The sequence below is a fragment of the Chenopodium quinoa genome, unplaced genomic scaffold (genome assembly GCF_001683475.1).
Source record: "Chenopodium quinoa cultivar QQ74 unplaced genomic scaffold, ASM168347v1, whole genome shotgun sequence".
Classification (NCBI taxonomy): domain Eukaryota; kingdom Viridiplantae; phylum Streptophyta; class Magnoliopsida; order Caryophyllales; family Amaranthaceae; genus Chenopodium; species Chenopodium quinoa.
Genome location: NW_018743331.1, coordinates 7,118,373 through 7,134,081, shown reverse-complemented (window position 1 = coordinate 7,134,081; position 15,709 = coordinate 7,118,373). Strand labels below are relative to the sequence as shown.

The 15,709-nt window shown below is 34.4% G+C and overlaps 2 protein-coding genes across 5 annotated transcripts; one reads left to right on the top strand and one right to left on the bottom strand.

Annotated features, from left to right (window-relative positions):
- Window positions 1–459: 459 nt before the first annotated feature.
- LOC110737856 (NADH kinase-like) lies at window positions 460–8,308 on the top strand. Its single transcript, XM_021918204.1, has 5 exons — window positions 460–841; window positions 1,897–2,142; window positions 2,285–2,365; window positions 7,395–7,546; window positions 7,638–8,308. The coding sequence occupies exons 1-5, from the start codon at window positions 653–655 to the stop codon at window positions 8,029–8,031; spliced, it is 1,062 nt and encodes a 353-aa protein (XP_021773896.1). The 5' UTR covers window positions 460–652; the 3' UTR covers window positions 8,032–8,308.
- Window positions 8,309–9,668: 1,360 nt separating this feature from the next.
- Window positions 9,669–14,393, bottom strand: LOC110737855 (E3 ubiquitin-protein ligase CCNB1IP1 homolog). 4 transcript variants are annotated; one of them, XM_021918201.1, is made up of 9 exons: window positions 14,204–14,387; window positions 12,671–12,793; window positions 12,374–12,446; window positions 12,016–12,061; window positions 11,822–11,852; window positions 11,367–11,622; window positions 11,080–11,243; window positions 10,352–10,592; window positions 9,669–10,269 (listed from the first exon to the last, which is right to left on the bottom strand). In XM_021918201.1, exons 2-9 carry the CDS (start codon window positions 12,738–12,740, stop codon window positions 10,263–10,265), a joined length of 888 nt encoding a protein of 295 aa, XP_021773893.1. In that variant the 5' UTR covers window positions 12,741–12,793; window positions 14,204–14,387; the 3' UTR covers window positions 9,669–10,262. The 4 variants fall into 4 exon arrangements, with proteins under 4 accessions (XP_021773893.1, XP_021773891.1, XP_021773895.1 ...); XM_021918199.1 differs by having other exon boundaries at window positions 9,670–10,269; window positions 10,352–10,622; XM_021918203.1 differs by lacking the exon at window positions 9,669–10,269 and having other exon boundaries at window positions 10,348–10,592; window positions 14,204–14,393.
- Window positions 14,394–15,709: the final 1,316 nt, after the last annotated feature.

Here is a 15,709-nt window from a genome sequence, read left to right as displayed (position 1 = left end):
AGATGGTGGTAGATATGGTGACAGATAGTGACTAGTGAGAGAGTGTGGGAAGGAATTTGGTTAGAAGTAAGGGTATAAAGGTCTTTTCTTTTATAATAGGCATCAACATGTAATACACGGACGTCATTTAACATATACTCCCTCTGTCCTTATTTTTTAGCCCATTTGACTTTCCACGGTCTCCAAGACTCGTCTTAAAAAGCATTTATCTTCATTCATATGTCTTAAAATTATAAAAACGTGATATTAATAAAATATACAATGAATGAATCCAATAAGACCCTACTTAACTATATTATCTCTTATAAATTAATGAGAATTTATCATCAAATATTCTAAAGTTTGACTCAATTATTTGAAATGGGGCAAAAAAAAAAAAAGTAATACATTCAAAAATAACATCAAAACGAAATATTTTATAAGTAGTATTATTTGCAACAAATGTTTTAAAAAATAAAAAAAATTTGGAGCTAGTACAAAAAAAATTATTCAAAAATAGTAAATGAAATCAAATCCTAAATTAATTGCTTCAAAAAAAATAAATCTAATATAACCATCACCTTTGCTCAAAAAACATATATAACCATCACCTTGTTGAAGCACCGGCGGTGAGTTTAGGGAGAGAAGTAGCGGCCAGTGATGCGGCAGTGTGATGCGTGTCGCATTAACAGCCTCAGCATTGAGTTGGGCAAGATCATATCAACCCCGTAACCTCGTCACTCGAATGCTTTTACATGGAGAAACAACTATGGCCAGGAGAAAGCTCTTGTTGCTCTTGAAACCCTTCGATGTTCACCCACTTCGCCATTCTGATTCTCTTTCTGGAACTTCCAATTCTAAGGTTTGTTTTTCTTTCATTCTTATTTTTTTTCAGCTGAATTTTTTTGGTAGTTTACTTATATATCATAATTTCATGCATTTTTCAATGTAAATATTTGACACCCACATCTTTTCTTGTATTTCCATGAAGTTATTAAATTTTATTACATATGCCCATCAATTGAAACATGATGAATTTATGCGGTTATGGTATATTTGTCTAAAACTTATGGCTTTTGTTTGTTCATTTACATATATAACGTTGAGGGTTATTGACTTATTCAGTATGTCCTGTGTAGATGTCTAAATTGTTATATTAGGAAAAGTGTGTAAGTGTGTGATTTTCAAAGGTTTCCGGTGTTGAATTTGGGTATTGTGGATTTCCTTTTGGCTTATTGGTATGGGATTGATTTCTCTAATTGATAACATAGGCGTTAATGTTTGTACGCGGGTTATGAATTCCAGAGACACTTAATCACCCCTATGATTGTCAGGATTTAATTGAACAAGTATTAGGCAAAAGGGGAACTCTTGTAAAAATCCATTGGTAATGTAGCGTGCTAGGCCATCTAATCTTGTCAATGCAAAAGAAACTTTCCATTCGGGAGTTTAACAGTTAGAGTTGAGGACACTTGATAAGCTATGAAGATAGAGTGTGAACTCCAATTTTCAAAATGTTGTTGGTGCCACATCACCCATTTGGGGCACAATTGTCCTACTTCAAGTAAGCTTATTAAGATAGCAAGGAATTTTGTAATATAATTTTGGGTAGTAATGGACTAATCAATTGTTTATTTAGACTACCTTTACTTTTGTTTGTAGTAGATGTGAGCTCAAAATCTTCAAATAGTTCAATCGAGAGTTTTGTTTAATTGTTATTTGCCATTGCAAGGTTGAGGATATGCGCTTGTGAATTTTCTGCCTTGTATGCGAATCTTTTGCATTAGACTGATCTGCTGTCTGAATCCGTAAAGGTTGTAGCAGATGCAGTAATATGACCTTTTGTTTGCTACAGTTTCCTGCAAGTGCTGTTGTATTAGTCACCTGAGTCCTACTATATTCTGTACAAAACTGCAGATACTTCAACATTTAAACAATAGAATTCAGGTTCACAAGGATGCCATAAGCTTATGTCAGGAAATTCTGCAGCGAAAGTCAATTGATTGGGAAACTCTATTTCACAATGATGTAACTCGCCCAATCCGAGATGTGGATTTGGTTCTAACTATTGGAGGTGATGGCACTCTTTTGCAAGCTAGTCACTTTATGGATGACAGCATTCCAGTTTTAGGAGTAAATTCGGATCCCACTCAGATTGAAGAGGTACAAGTATTTCAAACTTGCATAGTTGCTGATTTTTCTCTTTTTCTAAGATTTGGGTTTTGGCTATTCTCTCCACAACAACTGACCCCTCCCCCTCTCGCTAAACCTTGTTGCTTTAGCTAACTTGCTTTCTCTGGTACAGGTAGAACAATTCAAAGATGAGTTTGATGCCACTAGAAGTGCTGGCTACCTTTGTGCAGCTACTGTCAACAACTTCGAACAGGTGAGATTGCAAGTATTGCCTTTTATCATGTTGCAAAAAATCAAGGAAAACAGAATCAGTGAAACTGAGTTTGCTATTGGTCATCATCTTTATTCTAGAGTCAAGTGCAGTTAACTATTGTACTTGTTTGTTAAGAATGTGTGATGAGCCACATTCTTGGCCTTTGAGGACTGCGGTTTTTCTTGGGGACTGCTCTTGAGGTTCTACCTTGGAAAATATTTGTTGGAAGCCAGGACTTTATGGATTTTGGAATAAGACTGCCTCTTGTGCAGGATTATATCCCTCTACTGGGTTGTATCCTGATTCCTGGCCATTAGAGACTTCGTTGATTTTATTATGTTTACAATCCAGGAAGAAATTTAATGGAATAGCAATTGGAGGATGATTTGAGATGTTAGAGTTCTTGTATCTTGAGAACCAAGTAGTAAAAACTAATAAAAATCGATAAATTGTGGTAGGATAAGCTACTAAAGTGTTAGAAAATTAATCACATCTGCAGTGAACAATGCTTACTTATTTTATAAGGAAGACTAGGACAAAGATGTAGTACAGCAGAGTTTGTTATGAAATTGGGGAGGGAAGGATACCACTATTCTGCAGTAGGTTTGTTAGAGCCTTGAGTATCGTGCAGGGCAGTGAGGTGATAATTTTTATTTTTTTTATTTTAAATAAAAAAAAAAAGATGAGGGAAATTATGCAGATCCATTTAGAGATTATCTAGTGCTAGAAAACATCAGCAGGGAGTTGATCAGAAATCACTTCTAAGTGAATGCCGACCTCTGGAAAGTTGGTTAGGTTGTAATTGGTGATAATATGCCTTGATTTCATCAATTCAGTAATATCTTATTTGTACTTTCATCTATGCTAAAATTTCTTTTTGATCATTTTTTTACATTCAGTGAGTGTAAGTTTTCTACATTCAGTGAGTGTGAACTTAACTCATAATTAACTTGCTTCTCAGCACAATCATTGTCACTTTGCTGCACTTCATATGTTGCAATCGATCCAGAATGATTATTTTCAAATTTGAACTTACTGAAGTTTATAACATTTGTCAAAATTGAGGCTAGAAGCCCAGATGTAATGTCTATTTAGCTCAGACGATATATGTCATGTCTGTTAAGACTCTAACTTACTAGAGGCATTAATATTTATCATCGCTAAGATCATATATAAAAATAAAAAAAAATACAAAAAGCTGAAAATCAAATAAAAATTATGTTAAATAGAAAGCTTGACATGTAATTTGAATTGCAATCAATCAATCAATCAAAGTCTTAATCCCATAAGTGGGGTAGGCTACATGAACAAAAAGTGATTACTCCGTATATTCATCCGCACAAATCTTCCTCCTCCATCCCTTACGATCAAAAATCTCATTCTCATGCAAGTCCATAAGCTTCATATTCTTCCTAACTCCTTCCAACCACGTCATTTTCAGTCTCCCTCTACCTCGTTTAACCTCTCCATGATCCCATTCTTCCACTCTCCGTGCCGGTGCACCTTGGGGTCTCTGCCTTACATGCTTGAATCATAGCAGATGATTTTCCCTTATTTTGTGTGGAATGCCTGCAACACCCACTTTCTTGCGAATAACTTCATTTATGATTCTGTCTCTTAGAGTGTTCCCGCACATTCATCTTATCGTGCGCATTTCTGTAACCTCCATCTTTTTATTGTGCTCCTTCTTAGAAGCCCAACATTTTTTACCATAAAGCAACACTGGTCTTATGGCAATCCTATAGAATTTCCCCTTCAACTGTAAAGGAATGCTTCGGTCATATAACACTCTTGTGGCCGCTCTCCATTTAGGTCACCCCGACTTAATCCTGTGGGCCACGTCTTGGCAATGTCACCATTCTTCTGGATGATCGACCAAGATATATAAAACACTCACTTATGGTCAAATCCTTTCCGTCCAAACTCACTACAACATCGCTTGTCCCCCTCTGTGTACCAAAGTGGCATACCAACTAGTCTTACTCCGACTTAGCTTAAACCCTTTAGATTCCAAACTTTGCCTCCATTGCTCCAATTTGGCATTAACCCCATCTTTAGTTTCATCCACCAAAATGATATCTTCCGCAAACATACACCATGGGACCTCATCTTGAATTGGCCTAGTTACTTCATCTAGAATCGTTGCAAAAAGATAAGGGCTTAACGCAGACCCTTGATGCAATCCAATTGTAATAGGAAAATAAGTTGATCTGATATCCTTTTCAATTAGTGAAAATGATTGTAAATTCTTTTTTAACTATAGGACATAGTATTCTTCAAAGCAACAGTTTTCTCCTTTTTGTTGTATTTCAGAGGGTGATAGCCTCTTAAAACACTTCTTCATGTTCTTGAAGAAAATGTTTGGTAAATTTTGATCCTAGATATGGCACTTTGACTGGAATCTGTATGAGAAATTTCAAACATTATGCTTGGTGCAAGGAAAAATAGGAGCTGAATATGCAAGCTGTCACGTTCTTCTGCTTATCAAGGCCTAAGGCAGTATAATTTTCCTTATAATAACCTCTGCCTGAGTTGCTGTGAGCAACAAATGTGGTCAGGCCTCAGACATGATGCACAAAGATTTGTAAAGTATATTGAGAGTATGTGGGGGCTCCTTACCTTATGCTGCTCATTGAATTAATATTATTTGGAACCACTATAAAGCTTTGTTGTTGTTGTTGAATGGGGGTAAGTACGCTTTTACATTAAGGGTCAGTGGAAGCTTCGGATTACCGAATCATATTTGAGGAAGGCAGAGGCCTGTTGTGAGGAGTACAGATGAACCCTGGTGGTTTTGTAATATTTTAAAGTGAAAAGGATTTTAAACTTTTTTGCCGGGAACGAAGGGCCTCTAATGGGCTGTCTTGGGATTTCATCACAAGAGAATTTCTATTAGGAAGATGTGCAGTTGTAATTTGCAGCAAGAGAGAAAGGAAAGGATTATAAATAGTTCAGCAAGACTGTATGCCGGCTATACTCTTTTTAGAAGTATAAATATCTAAAACATGTGCATATATAATTAGAAACAAAATAGAATAGGAGAGAAAAATATAGCAAAATTTTATCTTGTGTGCATTGGCTTCCTTTTCCGTTTTTATTTACCAAGCCTTGTGTGGTATTGGTTACTATATGGCACAGTTATGTTTTTTTTAATACTTTTCCTGTGTTTTGCTATGTTTTGGGAAACATGAGAAAAGTTGTTTCCTTTCCTTGATGTATGATGACTTGCTTGAATTTAATACGTAGTAGGGGATGGAAGAGAATGGCCCAACCATCATAGAAGGTATTTTTGTAATATCATGTCATATCCTTAAGGAAGCAACAATATTTTTATAATCCTCAATATATTCCTATCAACTACCAAACAAGGAATTTAATTTATTTTTATGAATCTTCAATTCCCATCCCACTTTCTAACTCATGAACTACCATTCCCATGTTCAAATGCCCCATACTGGTAAAATCATAGGACACGATGATATTTGGTTCCAAGTAGAGGGAGGAGTACTTTTTCCATTCATAACTATAATGTAGGGAATTGAAAGAAATTGCAGTATATTTTGTTGAACTAAATGAGGCAAATTGGGTCTGAACCATCTGATGAGTGATGAAGCTCATAGAGTTTCCTTTATTTTTCATCTTTCTGTTTTCTTGATAATAAGTCAACTTTTTTTTTTTTTTTTTTTTTTTTGCACACAATTCTCCATGCTTAGGTAAATGCTGAGAATTATTCTTTCATTAGCTCCAGTCCATTTGATTTATCAAATAAGCTTTTCTGAGAATTATTCTTTCATTAGCTCCAGTCCATTTGATTTATCAAATAAGCTTTTGTACACAATTCTCCATGCCTAGGTAAATGCTGAGAATTATTCTTTCATTAGCTCCAGTCCATTTGATTTATCAATAAGCAAAGCATAATTTAAATTAACAATTTGTTTTTGATGTTATTTGTTTCATTTTTGAGTTTGGTGCTCAAACCATATCTTATTACCAAGAAAATCCTTAATTGAGATGTCACTTACATTGTCATTAGAGTGATATAACAGTTCAGCTAGTGCCACCTTGAATTTGTAATGAATATAAATTGATTGGGACCATTATTTTATAAGACTACAGAGCTTTGACTGAATAGATGCATACGGGTCAGTGTCTAACATTTTGCTGTTATGGGAAGATGGCAACTTAGGTGTGCTAGAATTTCACATTACCCTCTTCATTTTTCACTATACCGCTGAACAAAAATATAAAAGCTGGATGAATTTCGGATGTTTTAGTCTATCTAGACAATGTAGTGTACAATTAATATTGTTCCCAATGGCTCATACTATCCATTAGTTGGGGAAAATTGTACTATGATTTCCAATTAAATTATTAACTCATGTATCACCTATTATTGTGTAGAAATTAGAATTGGAGCAAATTGCAACTTTATGACAGAATGGCAGTTTGGTAAATGAAGAGGCATTGCTACTAAAACGGGAAATCTAGAGAAAGAAATTTTCGAGCATGCCTCTTACTGATATACTGTAATTCTTGGAAGATCTTAATTGACTACTTATCATTGCAAAAGCAATTTTATAGATTATTTCATGCTTTCCACACTTGTTTGTCGTATCATGGAAGGTCTGGTTGCCTTACGCAAAGTTGAATGATCAGATGCTTTCTATGTAGATAGTTTTTTGAATTTGAATACGAAGTGGTACTGAGGACTATCATGGATTTGTGGCAAGGCTTCATGTCTCAGTTTAGCATCATGTTTATATACTGAGCTTCAAATGTTAAATAGGGAAGATAAGCTTGCGTGCAATATGGATATTATGTATAATATATGACTTTTATTAGTTGGTTAATAATTCTTAATGCAATAAACATGAAGTTTTATATCATTGTTGAGTGACTTTGTAATATAGTCTGTTGGCACGCGGATAATCGTCATACAGTTTTGGTGATTTTGTTCTCTTTGGTCTTTCTTTGGTTGTTGTCTTTGCTAATAGGATATGAACCTTGCAATTGAATTTCCAATTGGCAGGTGTTGGATGAAATTCTCAATAAACGTGCTAGGCCTTCTGAATTATCTAGAATATCCATACGTGTGAACTCACACTCATTGAAGACACACGCTCTAAATGATCTTCTGATTGCACATCCTTGCCCTGCAACATTGTCTCGGTTTTCATTCAGGTAAGGGAGTATATCTTGTTTTTCGATACCTCTATGTTGTTTCGCGGCATATACAACTATTTAAGTAATACAATCTTCTTATTGTTGGCAGGCTCAAAAGAAATGGGGAGTCATGTGGCCCGTTAGTAAATTGCCGGTCGAGTGGTTTAAGGGTTTCAACAGCAGCGGGATCAACTGCTGCTATGCTCTCTGCTGGTGGATTTGTGATGCCCATTTTGTCTAAGGACCTCCAGTACATGGTGAGAGAACCCATACTGGCAAGGGGTTCAAACTCTAGCGTGATGCATGGTTTGGTAAAGTCCGATCAGACTATGGAAATTGCTTGGTCCACGGAAGAAGGTTATGCATACATTGATGGTAGTCATATTGCTCACCCTATCAAGAAAGGGGATGTCATTGAATTATCAACAAAGGCCCCTGTTCTGAAGATTTTCCTGCCACCTCACTTGCTATCCTCTTCACACGAGCAGGTTGCAAAATTGTGAAAATTATTTGCCTTTTTTCATGTTTGGAGATTAATGGAACAGAAGGATAAATTTTTTGAATTCCTTTTTTTCTTATTTCATTGTAGTTGGTTTTGGAGGGAGTGGTTTTAAAAGTCTGTACATAACAAATAGTTCTGTTTTCATAGCAGGAAATTCCACTGACTCGGGTTTGATCCACATTTTTGTTGTCAGGATGAATTTTTGAAGCACTTTAGATAATCCTGTATCAGATTAAGAAAGGGTTACATCATATATCAAAAAATAAATTTTTTGCGGACTTGCTCGTTTTTGGGGTAATAGACTAACAGTTAATGTCTTTCGATAAATTAGGGTGAGATCGTGTAACCTAAACGTGTTCATTATGATTTCTGCCCCTGGTCTAAATACGGCAATTCTGACTCTGCTGGTGTAAATCATCTGTTGGTTCTCTTTACTTCAGGAGTTGTACATGAAGATTACAGGGAACATATTGGTTGAATATATTTCTCTTCACAAAACAGTCCAAATCTAATTAAAGATTATGCTAGTCGATGAAGCACCATTTAATTACAAAATTATGTAAAGAATGAGCTTTGAAGAATAGACAAATGATATCTACTACCAGATAAAGAGTTTTTTTTTTTTTTTTTTTATTTATTTATTTTTTTTTCCTTTTTTTTTTCGAACAGATAAAGTTATCCCATTACTGGTTCAAATTACACAATCAACAGAGCAATCTACTTAATCAAACAAAAAATTATACAAGTATATATATACATAAAATGAGCTATTGTAGACAATCCAATGTTATTAGAAGAACACTATTCAGACATTTGAGTGTACATGTACTGGTGTCAGAACAGCGAGTACGCCGAGTAGTTGGTTGATAGAGATGGATGAGCTGGCTCCTCATGACAAAATAAGGAGCAACTGAACTAGCAAGCATCAGTTTCATAAATCTTTCGCGTTCAGAAACAAAACTGATTTAAACGTTTGAAGAGTATTTAGGGAGGTTAATGATAAGATGTATAAATAATACTTCGTAGTTCAGTTCAACTTCAAAGATCCTTGTAATCCTGAAATGAGTCTTATCAAGCAAAATACCTCCAGAGCAAGCATACTTCTAATTCTTCTAAGGATCGGAGCTTTCACAATGGCAAATGGCAAAAGCAGAAGAGCATGCTCAAATTGATTCTGCCTGTCAGAATTTAGCTTGAGAAGCTTGGCAAAGGAATTCATGATAACTAGATCTTTAGCTGGCCTTGCCCATAATTATGGTTGCTGAAATGCTGTGAATGGAATCGCCATACTACTCTAGCATTGTTATGCTAGAGATTCGTTTATTTGAGTCATCACACAATCAAGGATGACTTTTTGTCATTTTCTAAACTGTACATTTGTTGAATTGTTTCCTTCTTTTTTTCATTTGCATGGCGCACGGTTGCACGGGCATATGATTGAAGTGCATCCAGGACAATGAGATTGACAAGTGACAAAAATACAGTTAACAATTGCTGTGTCTTAGACTCTTAGCTTCTTGTTAGAATAGGAGTCTTGCAAGCTTTTATACATTCAAATTACTTCGGTAAATAAAGATATCCATCTGTTCCAACAAATTCCTCCTGAAGCCATGTTTCAAAATATACATTTAATCAATCATCATGAGCCGAATGACCTTCACAAAATGATATCAGGCACTAGTAAGGCAACATTAGAAAATTATGAAACTTAGTCACAGATCTATTCACAACCTACAAATCTTCGGCATATTTCCCTAATCAGATGAATATATTTTCAATAAAGTTTGTCCATCGCTTGCCAACAACAAAAAATTACTCATGGACCTTGCAAATGAGTGAACAATCAACAAATATAAAACACGTCTCCTCACTCACACCCGAAAGAGGGAAAGGTCAACGTAGCCTTTGACTATGCAGCTACAGATGAAAGTTTGGTATTACTGCTATTTCGTGTGTTTCTTTGTACAATTTGAAGTATAAAATGTCAATACTAATAAATTCTGTAGTTCTGTTGCATTAAGATGTATTTCGATATATCGCAAGGCAAGTGGGAGAGCTTGAACCAGCTGCTGCTTCTGTAACATCAGCCGTGTTTGCAAACTTCTTCAAAAGAATTGATCATTGTGTTAAACAGCCAGAAGAGGCTAAACTTAAACAGAAAATACTCCAAAATGTAGCTCACGACTTCTGCGGGCATGTTCAGCAACAGCAAGATAATGAGCTTACTTCTGATCACATCCTGAAAAAAGCAAATCTTGATGTGATTAGACAACAGATAAGACAGAATCTACTTGTATCTAGAAGATACAGATATTACTTACGTGAAAAGCTGAGGGCGGTTACGTGATAACTGAGGCCGCTTTATAGGAGAAAGAACCAGATTCCTGAGAGTCATGGAGGGGTTTGAATTTCCCGTTCCAAAGGGAGGATGGCCACTGGGCCTTCTGTTTCCTGCATCAGTTGGGACTGGTGCTCGCCTTGAGGGTGAGCAAGCTGAGACATCAAAGGCTCCTCCAGAGTTGGAACTATTTTGCCTTGCTGGCCAGATATCCTCCCTTGGTCCTGGAGTATCAGGAGTAAAAACCAATCGATCTGCAACATATAAGTCAACTGATTTTTCTTGGGTGACTTAACAAAGAAATGCAAAAAAGCTTATTTAACCAGCATACTAACAAAAGTGATTACACTTTTTACAATATACTGTAAAAGTTTATGAGATAGTACACATTTTATCAAAAACCCTCAAATAACAAGATATAACTCTTTAAAGATTGAAAAAATTAGGTCATCGTAACTGAAAATCTGTACACTATGAAGACCAATGTATTGTTGAATTTTGACTTTGGTTGGTTATTTGGCATTGTGCACAGTGATAGTGATTGGTGTATCATTTAGAAAAATTACTCTGCTCTCCCACGACACCCAACACAAAAGCTTCTTAAGGAATTTCATTTGAAAGTGGCATTAAATATGGAAGAATTTAACAAAAGCAGCAAGATTAGGCAGCTAAAATCAGAATGCGTAATTGCATACAAGGAGATGATATAACCTTTTCTTAATGTATCTTGGTTATCCATCAAGTTGGATGGGTTAGAAAATAGATCAGGCTCAGGTCTGGAATAGAAGTTGTTTGCAGGTTGTATGGCTGAACGTTTGACTGAATCAAACTCGCTCCTCAACTGATCATACATTTCATCAAGTTTTCTCTTCTGTCTGGCATCAGCAAACAATTGAAATGAAGCATTAGAAGAAAAAAAAGGATTTCAAATATATAAAATAGTCAGCCATTATAATACAAATTGGCCCGACAGCAATAGGCTACCAGACAATATTCACCTCGATTTCTCAGCAAACTTTTCTTGCAGTTCTTGCTTATATTTGGACAAGTTCTCAATCTCTTGTTCCATCATTTGACACCTCTTGCCCATTTTCTGGTATGCAGTATGCATCTGCTCCAGTTTCTCACTGAACTTTTCTTGCAATGCCTCACATTTTTGTCGGCATTGCGTCATTAGCCTGTTCATCTTGCATTGCATTTCTAGTTCCTTTTGCCCAATATAGAACATCACACTTCTGTATGCACTTTTCATCACTGGGCTTGTTTAAGGAAAGACAGCACACATTGCCAAGACAAAGTATAGATAAAATTCATCCAATGACAAGATTGTTTCTGATAACAGCTCATTAACATAGAGCATGTCAGTTACTGAGCTCATATTTTATTCCTAACAGAATTTTGGTACCTCATGAAAAAGACTGCAATTAAGACTTATCAGGGAGTTTAAGGATACATATCTGAGGCGAGACTCCTGCCATTGCCATCTGCAATTACAAGGAACAATACAACAAAACAGATATGTTAAAAATTGAACAGAAACAATCCCCAAAACAATGTAAAAAAAATAAATAAAAAAAAACATGACATAGATAAATGTCAAACAAACAGGTTGCTAAACAAAGAAAGTTAGGAAAGCGCCTAACTTACATTAACCCATTCATCATTTGGATTGATATCCACAGGTTTCATATGACTGCAAGGATGGAGAAACGATAAATCATTTAAACATATTAGTCAGATGTTACAGATAGTATCACTTATAGATAAGGGCAGCAAGAGTTCATTGCAGCAGTGCTCTGAAATTTCCAGAGAAAACTCAAGCAAATCAAGTTGTCAAAACAGTTCAAGTGAGCAAATCATTCCAAAATTGTTACATGATATCTACTACACGAACCAGCAATAATAATTCTCTTCTTCATAAAAAAAATTAAAAATTCAAATAATATAACAATACAACATCTAGTTAAGATCCAGCAAATTCACGGAATTCACCAAAAGACCTCACCTCTTAGATAACACCTGATCACAGATGGGACACGCTCCATCACTGTTAAGTATCTTGCCTGCATCTGATGTGCCTTATGACATGTTAAGTGAAACTTGTGACATCTTATGAATTTCAAAATGAGTATATAGAGGAACAAATTAATCACCAACCATTGTCCTGTTAACAATAGTATGGAAAGATCAACATATGCATTCGTTCATCCATATCAAGTAGAGAGGTTATTTCCAAATATTAAACAAAAAAACCTAAAGATTTTTAGAGACACTATTTAAACAGAAACAATCATCAGGATACAAAAAAGGTGGCCACAAGTGGTCGATACAGCTTGACCTTCCAACTCTCTCCAGCACGCATTGCATCTCATTTTAACCTTTAGGTGAGTAATTCATTTGATGGCATTATTAAGATTCTGATATCCTGTTAAAAATATACAAAAAAACAAAAAACAAAAAACATGACACTTTATCATAAGATTCCAAAATGCACTCGGTACAATTTTTACAAAAGTTTTCAGCAACGCAGCAGCATGAAAGATGCTCTACTAAGAATTGACATATATTGCATACAAAGTTAATACTGAAACGGACTATGTAGCACAGCCTGCAGGCAGACATGAACAAGTGTCTAATCTACTGCAGCCTAGGGTCAGTAGAAGGGAAAAGGATAGGTGGTTGATTTAAGAGCTATAGGGACAAAGTAATGAAACTCTTGTTTTTCACCAAGGCTGATTGTGACCTGGCCCTATATTACACAACTCCGAAAATTCTTGGCAAACTTCTGAATTTTTATCTTTTTTTTCCAATCACCTCTAATGTGGACTACACAGATGGACAGTACACATGCCAGAATCAATAATGGTTTGCAGTAGAGACAATGAGCACATGTAACTGTACTTAGTTTCTTAATACCCCTCATGAACCAAAAATTTTAAAAAATAGTTGAATTAATACTTAAATGTGGTACATTTTAGCCTAATTTAACCATACTAGGTAGTGAATTGTATGCCCATACGGCATACCCAACCTTGTATGGCGAATTATGTAACACTAATTCATCACACTTTTGATCTATCACTTTTAGCAACTTCCAAAGTAGAATTACTTACACTATATACAGAAATTTACTGTACGGTCATGCATGTTTATAACACACAATATACTCAAAACAAAGGCTTGAAACATACAGACTAATTAATCGGTGTGACTGCTATAGTGCTAGGAATAAGGCACAAACAATATGGAACAAGGCCGAACAACAGAATAAGAACCTAAACTACTTTTATAACTTCATCAACAGCGGAAACAGGAACTACTTGATCAACAATTGAAGAAATCTATAATCCAAAAGTAGTACAGTTCATTCCAACTCAATTCTTACAAAATTTGAAGGAAAGATTTTGCAACTCGGTTCAGATCAAAATGGTAGCGCCCAGGCTTGAGCTCGAAGCTCAACGAGCCTCAAAACCCAAGCTCAGCTCGGGCTTCTATAATCTCAAGAAAGCTCTGCTCATGGACTCAATTAGGTTTGCAAATTACTAACACATTAGCAACCAAATTTGACTCTCATCAAATTAGGCTCGAAAATTCACATAATTTCTACTCTCTTATGATCATCAACGTAAATTGAAGAAATTAAAATCCTAGCAACAAAATTGCTCGCTAAAATTTTTCATAATTTCAGCAATTATAACCAATTAGTTCAATAATCAAGCTTAGAAGAACCCTAATTTGACTATACTGACAATTAAAGCAACGATAGTTTGAAACTAAACCCTAGATTGTGAAATTGATATTCGATGATTAAAATGGGGAAAAAAAAACATCTTACCTCAAAAGTGCTTCAATGGAGGAGTGAAAGCTCAGAAGCTAGTTCAATGGAGAGCTCGGAGTACGCTTCAATGGAATAGAGAAAGCTCAGAAGCTGCTTCAATGGAGAGAACTCAGAACACGCTTCAATGGAGGAGAGAGACGTGCAACGTAAAGTGAAAAGCGCGAAAGGGGAAAATATTGAAAACACTACATATATATAAACATTTTCCCGCTTAAAAAAAACGAAGCCCGTGCGATGCACTGGTTTTTTATCTAAGATTTTTAATTATTTAATTTATTGTATTTAATAATTTCAGACAAAATTATAAAAGTTTAATTATTTTTTTTACTATAATTTATAATGAATTTATTAAATATAAATAAAATGTAAATATGATATTTTTTCCGTTATATAAAATCTTTAATGTGAAATAATAAATTTTTAATAATTTAAATCCTAAATCATTATTCATTGTTTTGCCATATCTTTTATTTCGACAGAATCACCAATGGATAAATTGAACCGTGAAATGTTAGCCAAACTGAAATAGATATAAATTAAATCTTTACATCTATATAAAATAAATCAATATATTTACCAATAAATGAAAATTTGTTGCGATATAAAATCAAATCTATGCATTGGAATTTTTTTCATCATCACCAAAAATAACCAAAGTCATCCATAAGTATACAACATCTAATCGTATGTCATTACATAAACAAATAATCGTTAAGTATCCTAAATAAATACAATGTAACTAATAATTATAAATTTAAACATAAGATTTTAAAAATTACCCGGACATTGATGACTTAAAACTAACACAAAATTACTAATACGAAATTCGCTTGATGGGGTTTTGTATTGATACGAAATTTTATTTGTGTTGTATGATGTGTTAGATCTGCATGTAAATAAAACATAAACATAAAATCGTTGAGTATCCTAAATTAATACAATGTAAGTAATAAGTAAAAATACTAATTTAAACATAGGATTTTAAAAATTAAGCTAAAAATTACCCAGTCATTGATAACCAAAAATTAACACAAAATTACTAACACAAAATTCGCTTGATAGGGTTTTTTATTGATACGAAATTTTGTTTGTGTCGTATGATGTGTCAATTTATAATGGTATATATCACTAATTTTAATTTAATTATAATTAACGAACAACTTGTATTTCTTATCATAAATACTATCAAAATTTATCTTATAATGATAGGTATCAAACTATTATAAGCGTTTATCATTTAAATATTTCTTTTTTTTTTTTTGGATTTTTTATACTCATAGTATTGAATTTATAAATTTTTCTTTTCTATATTTTTACTTTATTTTTTTCATTAAAATAATTTAATTCGTGGATTATAATTTACGTGACATTAAAATTTTAGATATATCAAATCTAAAATACAAATATTTCTTCTTATTGGTCGAAATAAGTATATTTCTTACGTGGCGCTCCGAATGCTCTCCAAAAATGCAACGCCCTTGACAGTTGTATTTTGAAAAAAAT